Source organism: Eurosta solidaginis, chromosome 3 (assembly GCF_040869045.1).
Source record: "Eurosta solidaginis isolate ZX-2024a chromosome 3, ASM4086904v1, whole genome shotgun sequence".
Classification (NCBI taxonomy): domain Eukaryota; kingdom Metazoa; phylum Arthropoda; class Insecta; order Diptera; family Tephritidae; genus Eurosta; species Eurosta solidaginis.
In genome coordinates this window covers 182,541,697-182,568,562 of record NC_090321.1, presented here as the reverse complement: position 1 = coordinate 182,568,562, position 26,866 = coordinate 182,541,697, and the positions used below count along the sequence as shown (strand labels likewise).

Genomic DNA, 26,866 nt, shown 5'->3' with positions numbered 1-26,866 from the left:
ATGGGTATCAAACGAAAGGTGTTAATGAGTATTTTAAAAGGGAGTGGTGGTAGTTGTATACGTGGTCGCTTTTTCGAGATATCGCCATAAAGGTGGACCAGGGGTGACTCTAGAATATGTTTGTACGATATGGGTATCAAATCAAAGGTGTTAATTTGTACTTTAAAAGGGCGTGGGGCTTAGTTCTATAGGTGGACGCCTTTTCGAGATATCGCCATAAAAGTGGACCAGGGTGACTCTAGAATGTGTTTGTACGATATTGGTATCAAATTAAAGGTATTAATGAGAGTTTTAAAAGGGAGTGGTGGTAGTTGTATATGTGAAGGCGTTTCCCAGATATCGACCAAAATGTGGACCAGGGTGACCCAGAGCATCATCTGTTGGATACCGCTAATTTATTTATATATGTAATAACTGCAAAGATTTAAAGGGTTTTTTATTTCGCCCTGCAGAACTTTTTCAGTTTCTTCTACTTAATATGGTAGGTGTCACAACCATTTTACAAAGTTTTTTCCAAAGTTATATTTCGCGTCAATAAACCAATCCAATTACCATGTTTTATCCCTTTTTCGTATTTGGTATAGAATTATGGCATTTTTTTCATTTTTCGTAATTTTCGATATCGAAAAAGTGGGCGTGGTCATAGTCAGATTTCGTTCCTTCTTTATACCAAGATAAAGTGTATTCAGATAAGTACGTGAACCAAGTTCAGTAAAGATATGTCGATTTTTGCTGTAGTTATCGTGTTAACGGCCATGCGGAAGGACAGACGGACGACCGTGTATAAAAACTGGGCGTGGCTTCAGCCGATTTCGCCCATTTTCACATAAAACAGTTAACATCATAAAATCTATGCCCCTACCAAATTTCAAAAGGATTGGTAAATTTGTGTTCGACTTATGGCATTAAAATTATCCTAGACAAATTAAATGAAAAAGGGCGGAGCCACGCCCATTTTGAAATTTTCTTTTATTTTTTGTATTTTGTGGCACCATATCATTACTGGAGTTGTTGACATAATTTACTTATATAAGTTGACGCCACATACTCTGAAATTGGGCTCCAAAACTGCCCACATATAAATATGTAACTATCCATACGAAAACAGTATGCAATGCTGCGTAAGCATACGTAACTCCCCATACGATAGCGGTATGCAATGCTGCGTAAGCATGCGACCTAAAAGTAGGTCACACGCGCAATTACTGAATAGCTGACAGTGCATTACTATTCATTGGAAATGAGGAAGTAAATAAAGCGACAACAACAACAAGAGGAATCACCTGCCAACCAACGTGACTTCATACGATAAGTAGAAGTAAGAAACATATTGCAAAGTTAGTAATTAAGTTGCTATGATGAAATAAAGTACAACGACTTCGAGTCGTCATAAAAATTATATTTTTTTAGTTTCTCACTAGAGAACCTAATAACTGGCGCCCAACGGTTAATAACTGGCGCCCAACGGCCCAGTCGCGTAAGTTTCCGCAAGTAGTAAAAAGGCCCTCAAGTAGTGCCTCGCGATTCGTGTGACAAAAAAAGTGGCTCTAAAGAAGCGCCCAACTCAACGAACATCCTAGCTGGAAACTAAGTGGCCTTAAGGAAGCGCCCCAACGCACTGGACAGGAAACCCGGTGGTAAAGCTCTGAAGAATACAGCCACCAACCCACAGAAGAAGCCAGCGAGACTGCCAATAGTAGCGAGATGCAAAGAGGACTACCAGCCTTGTTCGCCGCGGGATTATTAATGTAAGAACAAATTAGATAATAAGTGAAATTTAGTGAAACTTTAAGTGCAAATTTAACAAACAAAAAAATAAATAATAATTACAGTATCTCAGTAAAAATTTTTAAATTTTTAAGAAAATTTTAATAAATGCAAATTTAGGAAAAAAACACGCAAAACAAAAAAAATAATAATTAGGCATTTAAGTAAAATTTTGTAACTTTAAGATAACAGGTACAATCCTTTTAATAAGTGCAAATTTCAAAAGTGAAAATATAAAAAAAATTTAACCCCTTTTTCTCAAAATTCCTTCAATAATTTTTTCTCAAAATTTTACCAACAATTTTTTTTAGTGAATTTTTTTTTCCTCGATATTTATTACTTCTCATGAACAACAGGCTCGTACAGCCTATAAAATAAAAATAACCTTTAGGATAATAATAAAACAACTCTGCGATTTACCACAAAAGGGACCCTCCAGAGATCGTTAAATTAATCCACAAAAACATCACATAGTTTGCGAAAAGTATAAATTAAAAAGCAATTAAAATGGCTCATAATAATTTGATGAGACCGCCTGTGCTAGGGAATATTAATGCACCCCCTGCAGGACCACCATCGCCACCACAACCCCCTGGCGACCCTATCCAACAAGTGGCTAACCCCACTCCTGAATTCAAAAACCTTATAAAGGACTTAATGAGAGAGATTTTAAGTACGGACGAAAGTAGAATGATTAGGGATGCTCTGCACCCAACTCAGCAACCTATGACCGATCAAATGATCGAAGATCGATTTAGGAATAACCTGGCCGACATGGACAAGGTACCTGACGTGGTTAGATTCTTGCGAAAGTTTGGTGGAAACCCAGCTGAGTTCAGCAGCTGGAAGAAAAGTGTTGAACGAATATTAAGGATTTACGAGCCATGCGCAGGCTCATCGAAATATTTCGGCATCCTTAGTGTAATTCGTAATAAAATCGTAGACAGTGCTGACGCAGCACTAAAGTCCTACAATATCCCCCTTAACTGGAAGGCTATTTCCCGATGCCTTACCATGCATTACGCGTACAAAAGAGATTTTAGCACACTCGAATATCAAATGACTTGCTTAATACAAGGTCGGAAATCTGTGCAAGAATTTTATGGTGAGGTTTATTCACACCTCTCACTAATATTAAATAAAATATCCTGCATGGAAATCAGCGAAGAGTGCATGCGTGTCCTCACACACACATACCGTGACAAGGCGCTAGACACCTTTGTCAGAGGACTATCAGGCGATCTATCGAGACTTCTCGGCATGAAAGAGCCGGCTGATCTGCCTGAAGCATTGCATTTGTGCATCAAGTTAGAGAATCAAAATTTCAGGGCAGCACATGCCAACAGCCAACAATACGGCTTGGCTATACGGCCCACAGTACCACCACCGATTTTCGAGATACCATATAAGCAACGGCCCGCACTTCCACCATGAAAGAACCATAATCAGCCATTCTACCCGCACCTTGCCCATCTACCTCAAGCAATTCTTACCTTTACCCGAGCTTCCCAACAATTTCCTCAATACCAACAATTTCCTCAATACCAACAATTCCCCCAATACCAACAATACCCAAAGAATCCGAACATTCAAACTCCCAACTACGCTCTGCAACAACCCAACCAGTTCAACAATCCTCCACCAAGACCCACCCAACCAAAACCCCCAGTCCCAATGGACATAGACGAATCTCTCAGGACAGAGAACGTGAACTACATGAATAGACCGACCAATAACTTCCTTGCCGGAAAACGGCCCACACCTCCTTCCAATCAAATGCGGCAACCTTTTAAACAAAATAGGGTAAACAACATAGAAACAACAGAAACGGACTTAGGACAGCAACCTGATGAACCAGATGAACAGACATTCCAGGATTACTACAACCAATACACTGCACACGATAACAACACCATTGACAGCCTCCCTCAAGAAAACTCATACGAATTCTCCGACATTAATTTTTTAGACTAACGAATTCCACGCTGCCATATTTCCAATGCAAGGACAGTAGCGGGAAAGTTCTAAATTTCTTAATTGATACGGGTTCAAATAAAAACTACATTCAACCAAATCTCGCGAAAAAACTTATTCCCAGCGAGGAAATTTTTTATGCAACCTCAGTAGGAGGAAACGTTAAGATAACCCACCATACCTTTATTAACCTTTTCGGTTTAAAAGACGAGAACCTTAAATTTTTTATATTACCCACACTTAAATCATTTCACGGTATTCTCGGTAACGACAGCCTAAAACAATTAGAAGCCGTAATTTTTACTTCAAAAAATCACATCCTAATAAAAAACAATAGGAAAGTAGCCATTAAACAACAAAAATCAAAATCAGTAAACAATATCGAAATAATAACAGACCATCTTACGGATGAACAAACGGGAAACTCCGAAATTTGTGCTACTCATACCCACAACTTTTTTCTGACCCGGATGAAAAATTAACGTACACCACCGCGGTAAAAGCCGAAATAAGAACTACAAACCAAGATCCGGTATATTCCAGATACTACCCATACCCAATGTCCCTTAAGGACGAGGTAGAAAAGCAAATATCAAAATTACTTGAGGACGGAATAATTAGACCCTCTCGATCCCCATACAATTCTCCCATCTGGATAGTGCCAAAAAAGGCTGACGCATCTGGCATAAAAAAATAGAGGATGGTAATAGACTACGGCAAATTAAATTCAATCACAATACCCACCGCTACCCAATCCCAGACACCAATGAAGTTCTTTCACAACTCGGAAAGAACAAATTCTTTACAGTTCTCGACTTGAAAAGTGGCTTTCATCAGATCCCTTTAGTTGAATCCGATATCGCAAAAACAGCTTTTTCAGTCAATAATGGTAAATACGAATTTACCAGACTACCTTTCGGCCTTAAAAATGCGCCTTCCATATTCCAAAGAGCATTAGATGATATTCTTAGAGACTACATCGGAAAAATATGCTTTGTCTACATAGACGATATCATAATTTTCGGAAAAGACGAAGACTCTCATTTGAAAAACTTGGAAACAATTTTCAGGACCCTACAAGATGCTAATATGAAAATCCAACTTGATAAATGTGAATTTCTCAAAGAAGAGGTTGAGTTTTTGGGGTTTGTTGTCTCCAAAAATGGCATAAAAACAAACCCAGCAAAAGTGAAAGCAATTATAGACTTTCCACCGCCTCAAACTATAAAAGAACTTCGATCCTTTCTAGGACTTTCCGGTTATTACCGACGTTTCATTAAAGACTACACAAAACTCGCCAAACCCCTAATGATACTTTTGAGAGGCGAGGAGGGACGTATGTTCAAAAATCTTTCAGCTAAAATAAAAATTTCTCTCGACAATAACGCAATGGAAGCGTTTAATAAATTAAAAAATTCACTAGCATCCTCTGACGTTATGTTACAATACCCCGACTTCGAAAAAGAATTTCACTTGACAACCGACGCATCAAACCACGCCATAGGAGCAGTCCTACAGCAAGTTGGTAAACCCATAATGTTCATCTCCAGAACATTGACGAGGACCGAGGAAAATTACGCAACTAACGAAAAGGAACTTTTATTCATAATATGGGCTTTAAAAACCTTTAGAAATTACTTGTATGGTTCAACCACAATAAAAATTTTTACAGACCATCAACCTTTGACATACTCACTCAGTAACAGAAATACTAACAGTAAACTAAAAAGATGGAAATCAATATTGGAAGAATGCAACTATAAGATAAAATACAAACCTGGCAGTCCCAATATTGTCGCAGACGCACTTTCTCGACCACCACAACAAATAAATTCTATGTCTGCAACCCAACACAGTGACGAAAGTTCAGCCCAAAATTTAATACCGTATACAGACGCACCTATCAATGCATTTAAAAATCAAATTTTTATTTCTACTGGCGAAACCTCTTCATACCAATTTAAATTACCTTTTCCCACTTACCATAGACATATTATTATTGAAAGAGACCCTACAGAAGAAACTCTTACCACATTGTTGAAAAGATATCTCAACCCTACAGTAACAAATTGCATAAAAACCGAAGACAACATTTTAGGGAAAATACAAACAATTTACCAAATTCATTTTAGCAAGTACAAAGTACATTATACCCGAAAATTCATTAGAGATGTTACAAATGAATCAGAACAGGAAACGGAAATCATCAACGAGCATAATAGAGCTCATCGCAATCCCACCGAAAATAAAGCCCAACTCTTAGAATGATGTTACTTCCCACAAATGAACGCCAAAATAAAAAGGATTGCAAAACAGTGCAAAATTTGCTTAGAAAATAAGTATGAGAGACATCCAGTAAATCCTATCCTGAAACCAACTCCCATTCCTAATTACCCAGGTCATATAATTCATATAGACCTATACCATACTAACAACAAAGTAGTGCTAACGGCCATGGATAAATTTTCCAAATACGCACAAGCAAAAATCGTGCGCTCCAGAGCAACGGAAGACATAAAAGCCCCCTTAAGAAGTCTCTTGACAACATTTGGAATCCCAGAAAATATCGTTATGGACAACGAAAAATTCCTAAACGCAGCCCCTATTACTTTTATGTTAGAAAACGAATACGGTATCGAAATATTTAAAACTCCTCCATACAAAAGTTCTATAAACGGGCAAATAGAACGATTTCATTCCACACTTACCGAAGTGATGCGTTGCACTAACACAGAAAACACCCACACCGACTTTAAGGACCTCCTTAATAGAGCCATATTCAAGTATAACTATTCCATTTATTCCACTACCAAACGTAAACCAGTAGAAGTATTTTTTCGGAAGAACAGTAGGACCAAACCCAATGACATTGGACAGAGAAGAAAATATCCAAAATCTTAAAAATAAACAGGAAAAAGACTTGCGACTTCATAATAAAGATAGGACCGAGTTCAGGACATACAGCAATAACGACGTTATTTATATAAAAATAAACAAAAGACTAGGAAACAAACTAACACCCCGATATAAAAAGGAAACAGTACTAGAAGAACAAGGCAACACAATTTTGACACAATCTGGCCGCACCGTTCACAAAAGCCATATCAAAAAGTAAATCACACTCTTCTTTTGCAGGATCCTATTTGCCACCTGCAATGCGGAAACCGAAATTTTGGACTATACGACCAGTCCCATAATAACGATAGACACAGGAACCGCGAAAGTTCAAATTGGAACATTTCGACTAATACACACTATTGACCTCGACCAGTACGATTCCCTACTCGACGACATACACGCCACAATAGAACATGACATAACTAGGAAAAGCCGAAGTCACCCATTAATTTCCCAAGAGGAGAAATCCATCCGATCCCTCCTATACCAACTGAAACCCAGGAAAACCAAAAGAGCCATTGAACCACTTGGCACAGCCTGGAAATGGCTGCTGGATCCCCTGACCAAGAAGATTTTAAAATACTAACTGATAAAGTCCCCAATATAGCGAGTAATAATAACCAACAAGTAGTAATAAATAAATCTATTTTAGAAAGAATAAATAATTTAACTCATATTTCAAATACAATTCTAAGCGAAATGAAATCGAGCGATGCTCTTAAATTAGAAATAGAAAAAAATATTGAAAGGAAATTGCAATTCATTAAAGAAGAATTAATAAACATAGATTATTCAATACAATGGGCAAAAGCAGGAATTATAAACTCATTCATATTATCTAACGAAGAATTAATTGTAATTGGAGAAGCACTAGAAAAACAAAACATGCCCTATTTAAATTTAATCGAAGCAATTGAATTTAGCGATGTTAAAATTGCATCAAACTTATCTTCCATTATTTATATTGTTAAATTCCCTTTAACAAGCAAAGAATCTTGTAAATTAATAAAAGCCAAAGCTGTAAAACAAGGCTATAAAGCAATTAAACTTGAATATGAAAATTTAATAATTTGTAATAAGGAAATATTTGGTGTAAGGATAGTTGTAAGAATATAAACAATTTAATTTTATGTAAGCAAAATAGCATAAAAGAAGTCACCTTAACCACCTGCATACCAAACCTTTTAAAAGGATAGATATTCATCCAACTGCACCCTAATAAATAGTCACCATATGCCCACGATAGAAGAAATAATGGCCGGATTATTATTTATCAATAATTACAATGGACCCCTAAAAATAGACAACAAAGAAATCAATCTGAATGGTACATTTTTGATCAAATATGATAATTCAAGCTTATCAATTGAAGGCAAACATTTCGTTAATAAAAATCAACTGTTTGCGAAGCCCTTACCAGCAATAGTCAAATCGACAAATGTTACAGCGAATCTCGAGGAAGTTCTTTCCTTACAATATTTGAAAGAGCTCAATATAGCGAACATCCAAAAAATAGATGATGTCAACTTGAAATACAAAATAAGCATTTTCACATGCTCTTCGATAATCACGTTATCGCTGATCATCGTATTGGCCACCATGATTGCCAAAAAATTAAACTCTAAGAAGAAAATGAGAATAAACATTCAAGTCAATACTAGCAGTTCAAAGGAAACCCCCACTGTACCTACAAATGAAATGCCATCCAACGAGGACGCTGCATACTTTAAAGGGGGAGGAGTTAACGCCACATACTCTGAAATTGAGCTCCAAAACTGCCCACATATAAATATGTAACTATCCATACGAAAACAGTATGCAATGCTGCGTAAGCATATGTAACTCCCCATACGATAGCGGTATGCAATGCTGCGTAAGCATGCGACCTAGAAGTAGGTCACACGCGCAATTACTCAATAGCTGACCGTGCATTACTATTCATTGGAAATGAGGAAGTAAATAAAGCGACAACAACAACAAGAGGATTCACCTGCCAACCAACGTGACTTCATACGATAAGTAGAAGTAAGAAACATATTGCAAAGTTAGTAATTAAGTTGCTATGATGAAATAAAGTACAACGACTTCGAGTCGTCATAAAAATTATATTTTTTTAGTTTCTCACTAGAGAACCTAATAACTTATACTCTAAATATATTAAATTTTTTGTTAAAATTTTACTTTAAAAAAAAAATTTTTTTAAAGTGGGCGTGGTCCTTCTCCGATTTTGCTAATTTTTATTAAGCGTACATATAGTAATAGGAGTAACGTTCCTGCCAAATTTCATCATGATATCTTCAACGACTGCTAAATTACAGCTTGCAAAAGTTTTAAATTACCTTCTTTTAAAAGTGGGCGGTGCCACGCCCATTGTCCAAAATTTTACTAATTTTCAATTCTGCGTCATAAGTTCAACTCACCTACCAAATTTCATCGCTTTATCTGTCTTTGGTAATGAATTATTGCACTTTTTCGGTTTTTCGAAATTTTTGCGATCGAAAAAGTGGGCGTGGTTATAGTCCGATATCGTTCATTTTAAATAGCGATCTGAGATGAGTGCTCAGGAATATACATACCAAATTTCATCAAGATACCTCAAAATTTACTCAAGTTATCGTGTTAACGGACGGACGGACGGATATGGCTCAATCAAATTTTTTTTCGATACTGATGATTTTGATATATGGAAGTCTATATCTATCTCGATTCCTTTATACCTGTACAACCAACCGTAATGCAATCAAACTTAATACACTCTGTGAGCTATGCTCAACTGAGTATAATTAAGGTAATTATATTTATTATATTTATACTTATTATGCTGTCAGTCTTGTTGTTTATTCCGAATGTGGTTCTTTTGTTCCTTCCAAGGTAATATCAATTTTTTTACTGGTCATATCCACTGCTCCTGCATCAGTTCGATTATAAAGCCCGTAAATTATCATAAAAGTTGCTAAATGGCGTCATTTTTGAGTGCTCCAAATTGGTCATATCCACTGCTCCTGCATCAGTTCGATTATAAAGCCCGTAAATGATCATAAAAATTGCTAAATGGTCTCATTTTTGAGTGCTCCAAATTTATTCAAATTAGCTTTCAGTAGATTTCGTTTGATTAGCTCCTTTTTGCTTTTCTTCTTCCAGGATAAAATTTAGAGTAAAAAACTCGTTTTATAGCTTCACTCTTTGTTCCTTTTATAAAGCTTAGGCTGTAATCAGCCAGTAAAGTTGTTGTTGTTGTAGCAATGCTTCGCCCCACCTAACAGCCCCGACCGATCACAAATTGTCATAAATATCCTCTAACGGGAGTTCAAATAAACTTGCTGTTTCAACAGGGGTGGACCATAATGAAAGTGGTGTTAGAGGCGTTGATCCACAGTACAATTAAAGAGATGGTTGGTGTCATGTGGGGACACATTGCAAGCGGGGCATACATTTTGTATGTCGGGGTTGATTCTGGATAGGTGAGAGTTTAACCTGTTACAGTATCCAGAACGAAGTTGAGCAAGAGCGACACGCGTTCCTTGGGGAGTATGCGTTCCTCTTCCACAAGTTTTGGGTACTTTTCTTTGAGTACTGGATTCACCGGGCAATTCCTGACATAAAGGTCCGACGCCTGTTGGTGGAGTTCACCAAGAACCTGCTTGTGTTTTTTTGCTTCATACGGCTGGGTTCTCAGGTACCATATTTCCTCAAAATGATTACGGAGATGACTCCTTAGGCCCCTAGGCGGTGTTGGCTCATCAATCAGATGTCTGTTTGGATTCCCATGTTTCTGGGTATTCAACAGGAACTGTTTGGTTAGCATCTCATTTCTTTCCCTGATGGGGAGTATTCTCGCCTAATTATGTAGATGGTGTTCTGGGGACATAAGAAGGCAGTGGCGATTCTGAGAGCAGTATTTTGGCAGGCCTGTAGCGTCTTCCAGTGGGTAATTTTTAGGCTTGGCGACCATATGAGTGACGCGTAGCACGTAAACGGCTGGCCAATTGCTTTGAATGTAGTAATGAGCGTTTCTTAATCTTTTTCCCAGGTACTGCACGCAAGGGATTTGAGGATTTTATTACGGCTCTGGATTTTCGGAACAATTGCGGCTGCGTGCTCATCAAAATGTAGATCCTGATCAAACGTCACACCCAAGATTTTGGGGTGTAGGACAGTCGGTAGCGTAATGCCAAGATTTAGTCGGTGATAATGCAAGGTTTCGCGAGCGAAAAAACTGGAGAGATCAGGGAGGTAGCCGTTTATTCTGTTGCAGAGCTCATCGATTTGTGGGCCTGGGCCTGTGGCCATTATTGTACAGTCCTCGGCGTATGAAACGATAGTGACTCCTTCTGGTGTTGAAAGTAGCTTAGATACGTAGAAATTAAACAAAACGGGGGATAGGACACCACCCTGTGGCACCCCTTGTTTAATTCTTCTTGGTTTTGATGATTCGTTTCTAAATTGCACCGATGCCTGCCGACCACCCAGATAATTTGCGGTCCACCTTTTAAGACATGGGGGAAGGATAGACCCTTCCATGTCCGTGTTCCGTGCCATGATTGACCGTATCAAAAGCTTTTGATAGGTCTAGCGCTACGAGTACTATTCTATGGTGGGGGTTTTGGTTTAAACCGCAATTTATCTGGGTGCTGATGGCATTTAGCGCGGTGGTGGTGCTATGGAGTTTTCTGAAGGCATACTGATGAGAGGCTAGCTGCAAATTTGCTTGGAAATAGGGGAGCAAAATGGCTTCAAGCGTCTTTGCTACTGGCGATAGGAGAGATATCGGACGATACGACTCTCCTATGTTAGCTGGTTTCCCAGGCTTTAGTAGCGGGACCACCTTGGCCATTTTCCATTTTTCGGGTATGACAAATGTGGAAAGAGACAGGTTGAAGACATGTGCTAAGTATTTGAAACCCTCTTTCCCTAGGCTTTTAAGCATCGGCATGGCTATGCCGTCTAGGCCCACTGCTTTGGATGGTTTAGCGTAACCAGTGGCATCTTCAACCTCTCTGGCGGTGATGGTAATTGGTGACGCGCTGAATTTATGTTTATGTGCGTGTCTATTGGCCCTGTAGAATGCATTACATATTGACGGCAGAAAGCGCTCGCGCATTTTTTCGAATCCGACAGCACTTTATCGCCGAAGGCGATGGAAACTTTGTCATTGTGCTTAGACGAATTCGATAAGGACTTTACGGTGGACCAAAGTTTACCCACACCGGCAGAGAGGTTACAACCTCTTAGGTGCTCCTCCCATTTCACCCGCTTGTGTTCATCCACAAGCAATCTGATGTGTTGGTTTATATCCCTTATTTGGGGGTCGCCTGGGTCGAGCTGTCTTATAAGGTCACGTTCTCTCGCTAAATTTGCGGCCTCCGCCGGGAACTGGGGCCGAATTTCGGGAATTCTCCCGGCGGGAATGAAACGTGCCGAGGCGGATTCAATGACCTTGCGGAAAGCACGCTCCCCTTGGCGGGCATCAGTCGGGATAGGGAGGGCAGCAAAGAGGTTGTCTGCAAAAGATTTGTATTCCTCCCACTTTCCTTTTTTGAAGTTTATGAAAGTGCGTTTTTCTGTAACGATAAAGTCGGCGGTACGCTCGAAGCAAATAAGTATAGGCAGGTGGTCGGATGCCAATGTTACCATCGGCTGCCAGTTGACGCAGTTTACGTGTTCTGCGCTCACGACTGAGATATCCGGCGAACTGTGACAGCTTCCTACCATACGTGTGGGGACGTCTCCGTTTATTGTGCAGAACGTCGTTTCTTCTATTTGATCCGCCAACATCTCACCCCTACTGTCCGCCCGCAAGTTTGAATGCCATAGATTGTGATGGGCATTAAAGTCGCCTAAAATAATGCGATTGTTGCCAGTGAGTAAGGCGCTAATATTAGGGCGGTATCCACTGGGGCAACAGGTGGCAGGAGGGATGTAGATGTTGATGATTTCTAGGTTTGCATCGCCTGACCGGACAGATAGGCCTTGACGTTCTAAGAAATTGTCCCTGCGGCCGATACCAGGATCAAATATATGATATTGCACAGAGTGGTGTATGATAAACGCGAGGCCGCCTCCATTTCCGCTCATGCGATCTTTTCTGTGGACATTATACCCAGAACAGGTTTGCAGTGCAGATCTTGCTGTCAGTTTAGTCTCTTGAATCGCAGCAATGCGGATGTTGTGCCGCTTCATGAAATCGACTATCTCCGTGATCTTCTCAGTTAATCCATTACAGTTTAACTGCAGAATTCTGAAGTGCATAGGGGGAGACGTCGCCACTCTGGGAGTAAGTGACGGGTGACTACGCCTGGGTTGAGGAAGGCCAGGACACAACTGCTGGTGTGGCCCTGTGACTGGGCGTTCTTGTGCAAGCATTGGGGTACCTGGTAGATTGGGGTTTGCGACCTGGCAAAATGGCGCAATGAAACCCGTCGGGGGGTTGCCGTCGCGGAGACCAGAACATCTAGGAAAATGGCACCGCCCAAGGCAGGAGCTGCATTGGGCGGATGTCGCAAACATATATATTCTGTGCTGGCAAACGGTGCAAACGGGGTTAGGGACTAAGAGTCTGTTTCCCTGACCTACACGATTGCTGCCGGAAAAGAGGGGAGAGAAGACAGGGGCAGGGGCTGATGCTCAGCATTGCTACCGACTCTACTACGAAGATAGTAGTTCTGAGTGGTAGCAGCTGTTTGAGTTGTTGGCGCCGCGGGGCGCGAGCAGCAGCGGGTACTAGTTGTGGCTTGCTGAGCAGCTGGGCTGCTGGAAGGTAGTGGGGGCGCTAAGGCGTAGACTACGGAAGCCCTTGGACGTGAACAGCAAGGAGCCACAAAGATTTACAAAAGTTACGTGGACTTCGGATTTTGGGATCAAGCCCAGAACAGCCTGTCCGATGCAACCATCCCTTACACGAGACACACTGGACAGAGTATGACCGTCCTAAAAAGATTCTTTTCCGGCAGATGCAGCAAAACCATTTCTCAGGACCGGGGTCAGGAGACGGACCCGGATTGGATTCCATACCTTCCCGGAGCAAGAGAATGTGGAGCAGTCCCGCTGCAAGGAGCTGCTGGGAGGATGACAATGTGTGGGAGGGACGCAACAAATTAAATGGGGTTACACTGAAATGACAGTCCTTGGTCGGGAAAAATCCCGAGTCGCTCTGGTAAATAGAACCGACTGCCTTGGGAAGCATCAGCCAGTAAAGTCCTTGCCAGCTATGAAATTAGGCTGAAAAATCAGCCAGAAGAATCACAGGCAGGATCGCCATCTAAAAGGTTTGAAATAAAATAGACTGCATTGTGAGTGATCAAACCTCAATTCTTAATTGCTCTTTTATTCAAATGTTGTCAGCTTGTTTATACAAAATTATTCTAACATATCCTTACATCATATTTACATTTAAGCATACATACTTACATACATATTTACCTTAAGCATACATACTTACATACCTACATATAACTTGATACAAAATATGTACCTACACGCCTGTGTTGAGTTGTGACTTGCTTGAATGCAAATTTGTTTGGTTGTGTGTTGTGCACACACCTGTATTAAATCGTGTGAATGGCTTTGTCAGCAAGAATTGAAAATGCTTTTTTATGTGTTGATGAACATTTAGACTATTTTTGTTACAGGGTAGCTGATTTAAATATTTGGCCTTAAATTGTTGGCTGTTTACACTACACCATATCGGGGACGGGTAGCATGCAATCGGCCGGCCAGTTGCTCTATAAGTGATGATGAGCATTTTTTATCTTTACCCCAAGAGATTTGAGAATTTTATTATGGCTCTGGATTTTCGGTACAACTGCGGCTAAATGCTCTCCAAAATGTAGATCCTGGTCGAACGTCACACCCAATATTTTAGGGTGTAAGGCAGTCGGTAGCGTGGTGCCATCGACCTGCATGTTCAATATGATCGACATTTGACGCATTCATGTTGTAAATAAGGTCGCCGATCATATGGTCGGTGACAATGTCAGGCTTCTCGAGGCGAAGAAACTGGAGAGATCAGGGAGATGGCTGTTTATTTTGTTACAAAGCTCATCGATCTGTGGACCTGAGCCTGTGGTCATTATTGTGCAGTCACCGGCGTTGGAAACGATAGTGACTCATTCTGGTGGTAAATGTAGCTTTGATATGTAGAAGTTAAACAGAAGTGGGGATAGGACACCAACCTGTGGCGCCCCTTGTTAAATTTTTCTTGGTTTGGATGTTACGTTCCTGAATTGCACCGATGGTTGCCGACCAGAGAGATAATTTGCAGTCCACCTTTTGAGACTTGGGGGAAGGAGACCCTTCCAGGTCTTGCAGTAACGTGCCGTGGTTGACCGTGTCACAAGCTTTTGACAGGTTGAACGCAATGAATGCTGTCCTATGGTGGGGGTTTTGTTTTAATCCGCTAGTGCTATGTAATTTTCGGAAGCCATGCTAATGATTGGCTAGTTGCAATCTTACATTAAAATAGGGAAGCAGAATGGTTTCAAGTGTCTTGGCTACTGGCGATAGAAGAGATATCGGACGATAAGAATCTCCTATGTTAGCTGGTTTCCCAGTCTTTAATGAACAACCTTGGCCATTTTCCATTTTTCGCGGATGACGAAGATGTTGAAGATTCCGGTCATCTTTCCTATGAGCATAGCTCCAAGATCGATAAATATTTGAAAAGATAATAAGGCAGTTTTTGGAAACGTTGCTACAGCAAACGAAAGCTACGGATCGTGAACAACTCTTTTCATTTTAAAATTTTTCTTTGCGTATTTTGTTTTGTTTGCTATTCAATATTGAAAATATTAACTACGGTCTTTATGTTGCGTATTGGCCATGACGTAGCAAATGCATAGGCGTGTACTGTAAAAAAATTATGCTACACAAGTTAGATATTTTAAATATTACCTCTAACCTATTTTGGGGACTATTTGAATTGTTCCGGGATCATTTTGGGACTGTTTCGTTACCATTAAGCGATCATTTGCGGACTATCTCCAGATCATTGCGAGATGATTTTCGGAACTATTTTGGAATCGTTTCGGGAATGTGAATTTTTTTGTTTTTGGACTGTCTCGGAATGTTTCTCGGAATGTTTTCGGTACTTTTTCGGAACATTTAAGTAACGTTTTCGAGATATTTCAGCAAATATTCGGGGTTGGTTTTGAAACTATTTCGGAACAATTTCGTAATAATTTGGTAATTTTCGTTTCGGAATTTTTTAGGGATTATTTCAATATTGCTTCGCTATTGTACTAAGAATCGATAATCTAAGGATCTCTTTGAGACTGCTTTACGAATCATAATCGCTATTTGTGAACTAATCAGGGTTTGTTCCGGAATTATCGACACTGCTTCGAGGTAATAACAGATATACATTTCTCCGGAACATATCGTGACTATTTTTTATTTTTTTTTAATCATTTTGCGATGCGATTTGCCGGGCGCTTCAGGCTTGTTTTTAATATTATGTCGGGACGACCCCGCAATAATTCATTTTCAAATCATTATATGTGGCTTGGAGTTTGTTTAACCGAAACCAATAAAATTTTGAAAAGCAAGTTCGCGTAATTATTAACTTTTTATTGTAAAATTTAATTAAAACACAATAATTTTCGAGAGGACGGAGAATGCGTCAAAGATATTTACTTCAAGAGAGCAACTACCACTGAGAACAACTGCTACTGGGTGCCGAACTTACTTCAATGGGTGAGATCATTTAGGAAAACACATCATTTGGAAGTTCTCATCTTACACCCAAACGCTAACAACTAAATACTTAGGTATAATAATAAAATTGTCGCATAAATCTGCCACAGTAAAGCAAAAAGGAGAAATTTCAAAACAGATAATGTAAACAAATAGAGATAAATTATTTTGGTTATAAAAATTTGTAAACCTACGTACTAAATACGCATTTATACCTAGGATACAAAAGTAGATATATGTAATCACAATCAGTTTGTTGACAATTAGTAACCATACAAGAGTTTTTCAACACTGAAACCCGGTAAAATCAACCACCTTGGTATCGATCGCGCTCTTGTGCAGAGCTCTAATTGTTTTCATTTCTCACACAAACCTCAGGTGAGAAATTGTCCAAGGGCTCTCAATATGTTTACCTATCTCAAAATGTATCTACTACACAGCTGAGTTTGTTTATATATACATAAGGGAGTAGGGCTGACTACATTCACGACGGCGGTGTAGCTTCCACATCTGTCATATTATTTTTATACTCAGTTGAGCAGAGCTCACAGAGTATATAAGTTTGATTGGATAACAGTTGGTTGTACATATATAAAGGAATCGAGATAGATATAGACTTCCATATATCAAAATAATCAGGATCGAAAAAAAATTTGATTGAGCCATGTCCGTCCGTCCGTCCGTCCGTTAACACGATAACTTGAGTAAATTTTGAGGTATCTTGATGAAATTTGGTATGTAGATTCCAGAGCACTCATCTCAGATCGCTATTTAAAATGAACGATATCGGACTATAACCACGCCCACTTTTTCGATATCGAAAATTTCGAAAAACCGAAGAAGTGCGATAATTCATTACAAAAGACCGATACAGCGACGAAACTTGGTAGATGAGTTGAACCTATGACGCAGAATAGAAAATTAGTAAAATTTTGGACAATGGGCGTGGCAACGCCCAATTTTAAAAGAAGGTAATTTAAAACTTTTGCAAGCTATAATTTGGCAGTCGTTGAAGATATCATTATGAAATTTGGCAGGAACGTTACTCCTATTACTATATGTACGCTTAATAAAAATTAGCAAAATCGGAGAAGGAACACGCCCACTTTTAAAAAAAAAATTTTTTTAAAGTAAAATTTTAACAAAAAATTTAATATCTTTACAGTATATAAGTAAATTATGTCAACATTCAACTCCAGTAATGATATGGTGCAACAAAATACAAAAATAAAAGAAAATTTCAAAATGGGCGTGGCTCCGCCCTTTTTCATTTAATTTGTCTAGGATACTTTTAACGCCATAAGTCGAACAAAAATTAACCAATCCTTTTGAAATTTGGTAGGGGCATAGATTATATGACGTTAACTGTTTTCTGTGAAAATGGGCGAAATCGGTTGATGCCACGCCCAGTTTTTATACACAGTCGTCCGTCTGTCCTTCCGCATGGCCGTTAACACGATAACTTGAGCAAAAATCGACATATCTTTAATGAACTTAGTTCACGTGCTTACTTGAACTCACTTTATCTTGGTATGAAAAATGAACGAAATCCGACTATGACCACGCCCACTTTTTCGATATCGAAAATTAGGAAAAATGAAAAAAATGCCATAATTCTATACCAAATACGAAAAAAGGGATGAAACATGGTAAGGTAATTGGATTGTTTTATTGACGCGAAATATAACTTTAGAAAAAACTTTATAAAATGGTTGTGACACCTACCATATTAAGTAGAAGAAAATGAAAAAGTTCTGCAGGGCGAAATAAAAAACACTTAAAATCTTGGCAGGTATTACATATATAAATAAATTAGCGGTATCCAGCAGATGATGTTCTGGGTCACCCTGGTCCACATTTTGGTCGATATCTGGAAAACGCCTTCACATATACAACTACCACCACTCCCTTTTAAAACTCTCATTAATACCTTTAATTTGATACCCATATCGTACAAACTCATTCTAGAGTTACCCCTGGTCTACCTTTATGGCGATATCTCGAAAAGGCGTCCACCTATAGAACTAAGGCCCACTCCCTTTTAAAGATACACATTAACACCTTTCATTTGATACCCATATCGTACAAACAAAGTCTAGAGTCACCCCTGGTCCACCTTTATTGCGATACCTCGAAAAGGCGTCCACCTATAGAACTAAGGCCCACTCCCTTTTAAAATACTCATTAAGTCCTTTTGTTTGATACCCATATTGCACAAACGAATTCTACAGTTACCCCTGGCCCACCTTTATGGCGATATCTCGAAACGACGTCCACCTATGGAACTAAGGATTACTGCCTTTTAAAATACTCATTAACACCTTTCATTTGATACCCATATCGTACAAACGCATTCTAGAGTCACCCCTGGTCCACCTTTATGGCGATATCTCGAAAAGGCGACCACCTATACAACAAAAACCTTTTAAAACCCTCATTAATACCTTTAATTTGATACCCATATCGTACAAACACATTCTAGAGTCACCCCTGGTCCACCTTTATGGCGATATTTCGAAACGGCATCCACCTATATAACTAAAGCCCACTCCCTTTTAAAATACTCATTAACACCATTCGTTTGATGCCCATATTGTACAAACAAATTCTAGGGTCGCCCCTGGTCCACCTTTGTGGCGATAACTCGAAACGGCGTCCACCTATGGAACTAAGGAATACTCCCTTTTAAAATACTCATCAACACCTTTCATTTGATACCCATATCGTACAAACGCATTCTAGAGTCACCCCTGGTCCACCTTTATGCGATATCTCGAAAAGGCGACCACCTATACAACAACCACCACTCCCTTTTAAAACCCTCATTAATACCTTTACTTTGATACCCATATCGTACAAACGCATTCTAGAGTCAACCCTGATCCACCTTTATGGCTATATCCCTAAATGGCGTCCACCTATAGAACTATGGCCCACTCCCTCATAAAATACTCTTTAATGCCTTTCATTTGATACACATGTCATACAAGCGCATTCCAGGGTTTCCCTCGGTTCGTTTTCCTACATGGTGATTTTCCTTTACTTTGTTTCCACAGCTCTCAACTGAGTATATAATGTTCGGTTACACCCGAACTTAACCTTCCTTACTTGTTCCACATGTTCTTATGAGTGTCGTTATTTTCGGCGCTACAGAGCGGTACGACAATCAATCACGAAAGCTGTTGTAGCCAGATTAAACCTAATTCTATTTTTGGGAAGCGATAGTGAGTGGCGTTCTTTTTATTTTGTCAATAGAAACTAAACTAGAAGTAAATAACAGATAATAAAAGCTAGAATCATTCTTTTGGGCGTTTTTTAAACATAACTAATATTTTTTTCTAAATTTTTCGCTACTTTTTGCTGTAATTTTTGTATTGGTGGCTGCCGCTTTCAAAGTAATCAAGAAGCCAATGCTTGGCTACGGTTGTCGTCAAGCTTTGCCTTATTGTGGTTGTGGTCTGTAGACGCGGTTATGAATGTGATCAGCCCTAGTATCTGTGTATCTGCAAATGCAGGTATCGATAAATCTGTTTGCTAAGCTGTTGACAGTACTGTGAGCAGTACGTGAGCAACTACCGGCGCATTTGGTTGAGTTATATTTTTTATTTTTTGAGGTAAATAAGTGATTCCTAAAAAAAATTAAATAGTTTTTGTCATAAACTACGCTGAGTAGTGTCAACAAAAGTTTTACTGCCGGTGTAAAAAAAGCAAAGATAAAAAATTTGTATTTGTACAAATGTTGTTGAAAATATATTAACTTTTAATTGGTTAGATTTGTTTATCACTTAATCAGTAATATCGCTTGGAACGCTGGCTCAGTTGTCTGTAACACAATGAGCAGCAAAGGTGAAATCAGACGCCGCGTGATGACACCTAACACAGATACACATACAAGTGATCCGTTATTACAGCAGCGTATCGGAGAGCAAAGAGTGAGTATCAGTGCTATGATGTACCATGTAATTTTTGCAATTTTCTGTTTTTGAATGAAATTGAATATGTCCACAAAAGGGGAAGCGCATACTAAACTTTTAATGATTAGCTGTGGGTATTCGCTTAGAGAAGGGTAGGTAAAATTTTGTTAACAAAAGACGAAGAGGGTTATTCCGGTTACATGGATTGCATTTAAACCTATGAAAGAAATGAATTTCGTTTAAGTTTTATATACTTTAATTCGTCTAAGTAGAAAAAAACCCATATTCATAATGAATAATCCCGCAATAGCATATTCAATCACAGACGGGTTTGCTCGGCTGACAAATATTTTGACAATTGTAACCATTTTGCTCCCAAATCGAATTGATATCTGTAAACTGTGTTGTTGCTTTGCGATTTTTCAAAAAATATTAGTAGTAGAAAAAGGAAGCAATCAGTTTACAAATACCCGCTAAGGACTGAACTACATAATTCCTTAGAACAATTTTTTTTAATTTTATGATGAGTTTATTAACTATGTCATTATTTATTAGTGTTGCTGAAAATATCTAATTTTCCGAAAAGTACGGACACCAACGAATCGTGCACTTTCGTAAACCTATGATCATGCGAAACCTAAACCAATTTAAAATTCATCGTTCAGTGTCAAAAACTCGACTAGTAAATCGATTCACGTAAAAATGTCATTAGTAAATAATGGAGATTCTAAAACTAAATGTACTCATTGAGCATGTTCCGAACCTTCGTCTCCATTTAAGGATTTGTGGAATCGGTTTTTGGAATATTCAAATCTCGTGAGGTAGTATCAAACGAACGTGTTCGGAATATTCTAAATTAACGATTTATCCGGAATACTTCCATGAACATTGAACGGAAAAGAGAAAAAGGTAAATACTCACTGTGTAGCAGGACAGCGCTAAACTTGACTTTTCTGTCAAAGTCGAAGCCGGAATATGAAGTTCTTCGGTTTCTTTTATTTTTATTTTTTGTCAGTTCATTGCGGCTGCTGAGTAGAGTAACCCTATGTCGGCTGCCAGTTCGAAATCGTCTTATCTCAAAATATTTTTCAAAAATGTCCCACTACAGCATTTGCCACAAGAACGCCCTATATCAGAATTAGGTTAGAGAACGACTTATTTCAGAATGCTGTTCATTAACTCCCTCTTATATAAAAATGCATTGAACTTATGCTTAAATAAACAGTTTTTGAAACAAATTTTGAAATAGTGTATTTTTTAGTAAAATTTTTACGTACGGCATTCTTCAAACAAATTCTGAAAGAATGACCAAACCAACATAACTCTATCAATTCACGACATATTTACTACTAAAGCTACTTTTCTACTACAATTCTCACTGAATGGGACTGAATTATTCCCCGTTTTCCTTACTTTGTAAAGCAACCCGTCCAGATTTATAAATTTAGGAGTGTCAAAGCTCTGTCATCTCACAAACCTCTAGTAATTCAATCATGCCGCAATAGTCACCCGATCAACACCGAAATATACTGAAGCTGGTCTTAGAAAGATCCTGGTATGGTCCAGGCTAAAAATAAATATAAGGCGCGATAACCTACGAAATGATTTTAGGCCGAGCTTCTCTTCCGATTTACGTTGTGCTCCATTTAGTTTTCCTACAAATTGGTGGGATGGTACCTACATATTTTATACTGACTCCGAACGGCATTTGCAATGCAGATGAGTTTTCACAGAGAGCTTTTCATAGCAGAAATACACTCAGAAAGCTTGCCAAACACTGCCCAGGGGCGACCGCGCTTAGAAAAATTGTCTTCTAATTTAAAAACTTGTTTCTTAAATTTCAATGTTATTTTGACCGGGGCGTTTATGCTACGACGTATGAATACTTAAGGTATTCCAACGTGACGGGTGGGACATTTTAACTCTTTAACTAATACTTTGATACTATTACTAAACTTAGGTGTGTTGGTTGCACAAAACAATTTCCATTTTCTAGAAGTGAGGCATGGGATTTGATAAAACAAAGAAACTTGGTAAAATTAGGGTCCCAGAGGACTAGTATATTTGCTTTACGTTTCCCACGAGTTGAAAGATAGAGATACAATTCTTATATTTTACCCAATGTGTGCTTTTGACTTGATCGACTCTTATGCAAAAACAACCAAGGACGATATCGACACAGAGGGACCTTTACCTTCGCGTCAATGATCATATTTTTTGAATCTTTGCTATATTTCATTTAATCAAATAAATTTACTGCTATCATAAATTAACCAGTAGTAAAACTTTCAACCAACAATCTACATAGTTATGAGGGTGTCTACTATTTTGCAAATCTAGTTTTTTTTCGCTAATAATATTTTACCATAAAATAAAATGATGAACGAATTTCCTAAAATTGTTTGCTCATATCGTTTATGACTAAGCTGAAGAAACTGGCTTACTGTATTTATTAGACCAAGGGAATTGTTCACTTGATTTATTTATTAGAGCTTTTTGGTCGTTAAACTTAAAGCAAAAACATTAGTTTTTCTTTTTTCCCTCTGCCACGTTATTGTGGCTTCTTCAGGGAGATTATAAATTTATTTTGACAAGAAAACATAATTAGAACATATTTTCTAAATTATAGTAGATACACACCTTATTGAAAATTTTATTTTTTAATTAATTACACATTTATACAAAAATATATACATTTAACATAAACTACATTTTACATTTAAAAAAACATCCACACTCTATCCCAGCTGTTCGTCAATTGCTGGCTATTACACATTTGTATGCACAGCTGATATTATCTACATCCTCTTTGTAGTTCATGGCATTATTTATCTGATGTTGGATTCGAAGTCATTCCCACGTTAATATTTTCTTTGTTTTGCTTTCCACATCTATTATGCGTGCATTATCGAAATCGAATTTGTTGATGTGCTCCCCAAAAAAACTGGCTTAATTTTGCGAAGGGGGGCGGGGTCAGTTCGTGGGAAAAATATATGAAAGGCTCACTGTACCCATTTCGTGCTGATACTCATTTCAGTGAATACCATATGAAATGCTATACTGTGCATTGTTTATACTTTACTTCTTAATTTCAAATAATAATTAAACTTTTCAATTTTTTAAACAAAATAAGAAATGCGCAACGAATTTGCAATTGACAAAACAGCTGACTTCGAAAATTCGAAATTCCTATTCCACAATTATTGTCCTCCCTAGGAGAAAAGAATTGGAGGAATCTTGCCGCGGGAATAAAAAATCCGCGAGAACAAAATTCCTAGGGAATATTTAGAATTGGGCTGAACTTGTCAGAAAAAAGCGGGAGCGATATAGTTCTTTTCCATGGAAAGTGATGAGAGGAATACTGAATGAGCTAAGGAAAAGGGAGTATCACAGCAGCGGAAAAAGACTAGCTGATAGTTAAAATTATTGCTATATTTATTTTTCGAACTATTTTTAGGGTAAGAAATATAACTAAGTGGGCGTTTAAAAAACATTATATACAACGGGTACCCTAGTATGCATAGTAATCCAGGTGCTTATCGCGATTTCGTTATTGATAAGTTTCGGCGTTTCCAAAACCTTTGTTTGTTTATGTTTCTGTTTAATCGCAGTTAATATATAAAGGTAGTATCTTTGTCATTGGGCGCAAACACAACTGTTGGTCAATCGTTGAGTGATAACTTTCTGATCGCACCGTTGAGTATTTTCGATCCACTCAAATGTTTGGATTTTACGTTATACTATTTTCACACAGAAACTTAATGATCTCATTTCACCTTCTAATGAAATCGTAAATTTTGTGCTTTCACACAGAACTAACTGCTCAATTAGTACGAAGGATGATGTGTCAAGCGAATAAAATGGCAATGCTATATGGCAGACAATGACATATACTTTGACAAATGACATTTTTAAGCACTGAACACACCAAAAACTAAGAAACTGAACACTCTAAACAGAGTTGCATTGTGCTTTTGACTTCATTAGGCATTCGATTAGTCACTAATGAAATAAATATAGATTCGAATTTTGTAGGGAAGATTGAGCTCAATAAGCGTCTTAATGTAGAAAACTGCCTTTATTATTCAATAAGCCGTCTGTGTGAAAACAGTATTAGGTTACTAATCAAAAATTTGTAACACCACATTCACTTAACGTGTTTATTCGGCTGTCTGACAGTTCTTTGATATTTTAAAGTGTTGGTTATGAACAAAATTGTTCCTCTTAATATTATACTTAATGAAATGTGAAAAATAAATAGATAATTATTTCCCTAAAATTTAAGAATAATCATTTCATTTGGCAAATGGTACAATTAACATTTTATGACCTTACTGGGTAAGGGGGCTTAGACTATAACCGGGGCAAGTATGCCAGTAGTAAGAGGCGACTAAAATACCCAATTTGTACAGGGGGTTGTGTAGCATAACCCTTTCAATGGGTTTGCAGCCTAATTTATGGCTTCTCGAACTCAACTATCAACTTCAAATACCCGTCGCGAATCCTGTTTCTTTAGTAGCCGAGGTTCTGCCGACTCCAAGTTCCATGAGTTCATATTAAATAGTTACCGAGATGGGCGGGCTTGTACCTTAATGGTGCTTGTTACCAGAACGTACCGGATCTATTCCGGAAAAAAACCATCAACATTGATATGAAATATATGAGTGAACCTTGTTTTAGTTACACTTGTTTACAAAGCTTTCTCTCACATTGTAGCAATTTATTTCTGCTGTTAACACATAGAACTAATTGATGACAAGAAATTTCTTTATTACTAATAACTGGGAAGGAGAACGACGGGGAAAGCTTATTAGTAGGGCCACATACCTAGTGACCTAGTCACCTTCTCGCTAGACGATCGGCAAAATAGCCATATGTTTCAAAGATCGATTTTCCGTATGTTGCATGCTACATAAGACTATTTCGTCTGCATATCATTGGTAAATATGTGTTACAAATTATGTTAACATGATTGAAACATGATGTTCTGAACCGATGAGTCAACAGTAGTACAAGGTTAATAATTTATGATAAGTAATATTGTGTATGATATTTACACACATAAGGGATTTTTTTAATTTTTTATAAATTTTTTGGTTGCTTATATCTACATTAGGGTGGCACTATAATTCAAATTTACAGTTTTTGCTGTATCATCCCTTCAAGCGGTAATACCAAGATCAAAAATATCACCAACAAGCAAGGAAGGCTAAGTTCGGGTGTAACCGAACATTACATACTCAGTTGAGAGCTGTGGAGACAAAGTAAGGGAAAATCACCATGTTGTCAAAAGAATCTAGGGTAACCCTGGAATGTGTTTGTATGACATGTATATCAAATGGAAGGTATTAAAGAGTATTTTAAGAGGAAGTGGGCCATAGTTCTATAGATGGACGCCATTTAGGGATATCGCCATAAAGGTAGACCAGGCCTGACTCTAGAATATGTTTGTACGATATGGGTATCAAATAAAATGTGTTAATGATAATTTTAAAAGGGAGTGGGCCTAAGTTCCATAGGTAGACGCCTTTTCGAGATATCGCCATAAAGGTGGACCAGAGGTGACTCTAGAATTTGCTTGTATCAAATGAAAGGTATTAACGAGTATTTTAAAAGGGCGTGGCCCTAAGTTCTATAGATGGACGCCTTTTCGAGATATCGCCATAAATATGGACCAGGGGTCACTCTAGAATTTGCTTGTACGATATGAGTATCAAATGAAAGGTGTTAATGAGTATTTTAAGAGGGCGTGGGCCTTAGTTCTATATGTGGACGCCTTTTCGAGATATCGCCATAAAGGTGGACCAGGGGTGACTCTAGAATTTGTTTGTACTATATGAGTATCAAATGAAAGGTGTTAATGAGTATTTTAAGAGGGCGTGGGCCTTAGTTCTATATGTGGACGCCTTTTCGAGATATCGCCATAAATATGGACCAGGGGTCACTCTAGAATTTGCTTGTACGATATGAGTATCAAATGAAAGGTGTTAATGAGTATTTTAAAAGGGAGTGGGCCTTAGTTCTATATGTGAACGCCTTTTCAGAATATCGTTATAAAAGTGGACCAGGGTTGACTCTAGAATTTGCTTGTACGATATGGGTATCAAATGAAAGGTTTTAATGAGTATTTTAAAAGGGCGTGCGCCTTAGTTCTATAGGTGCACGCCTTTTCGAGATTTTGCCATAAAGGTGGACCAGGGGTGACTCTAGAATTTGTTTATACGTTATCGGTATCAAATGAAAGGTGTTAATGAGTATTTTAAAAAGGGAGTGGGCCTTAGTTCTATAAGCGGACACCGTTTCGAAATATCGCCATAAAGATGGACCAGGGGTGACTCTAGAATGTGTTTTACGATATGGGTATCAAATGAAAGGTGTTAATGAGTATTTTAAAAGGGCGTGCGCCTTAGTTCTATAGGTGGACGCCTTTTCGAGATATCGCCATAAAGGTGGACCAGGGGTGACTCTAGAATTTGTTTATACGATATGGGTATCAAATGAATGGTGTTAATGAGTATTTTAAAAAGAAGTGAGCCTTAGTTCTATATGGGGACGCCTTTTCGAGATATCGCCATAAACGTGGACCAGGGGTGACTCTAGAATGTGTTTGTACGATATGGGTA

General features: G+C 38.3%; 1 protein-coding gene across 4 annotated transcripts in view; it reads left to right on the top strand.

The window, feature by feature from the left end:
- LOC137244745 (endoplasmic reticulum metallopeptidase 1) overlaps window positions 1-26,866 on the top strand; it is a 117,846-nt gene that overhangs the window by 73,610 nt on the left and 17,370 nt on the right. For 2 of the 4 annotated variants that reach the window (XM_067774188.1, XM_067774187.1), the window contains exon 2: window positions 20,102-20,261. The exons of 1 other annotated variant lie outside the window; for it this stretch is intronic. In XM_067774188.1, coding sequence (XP_067630289.1) covers window positions 20,163-20,261 — 99 coding nt within the window. In that variant the 5' untranslated portion in view covers window positions 20,102-20,162. Of the gene's footprint in view, window positions 1-19,816; window positions 19,944-20,101; window positions 20,262-26,866 lie in introns of those variants that run through there. One more of the 4 variants, XM_067774186.1, reaches the window with a different exon arrangement.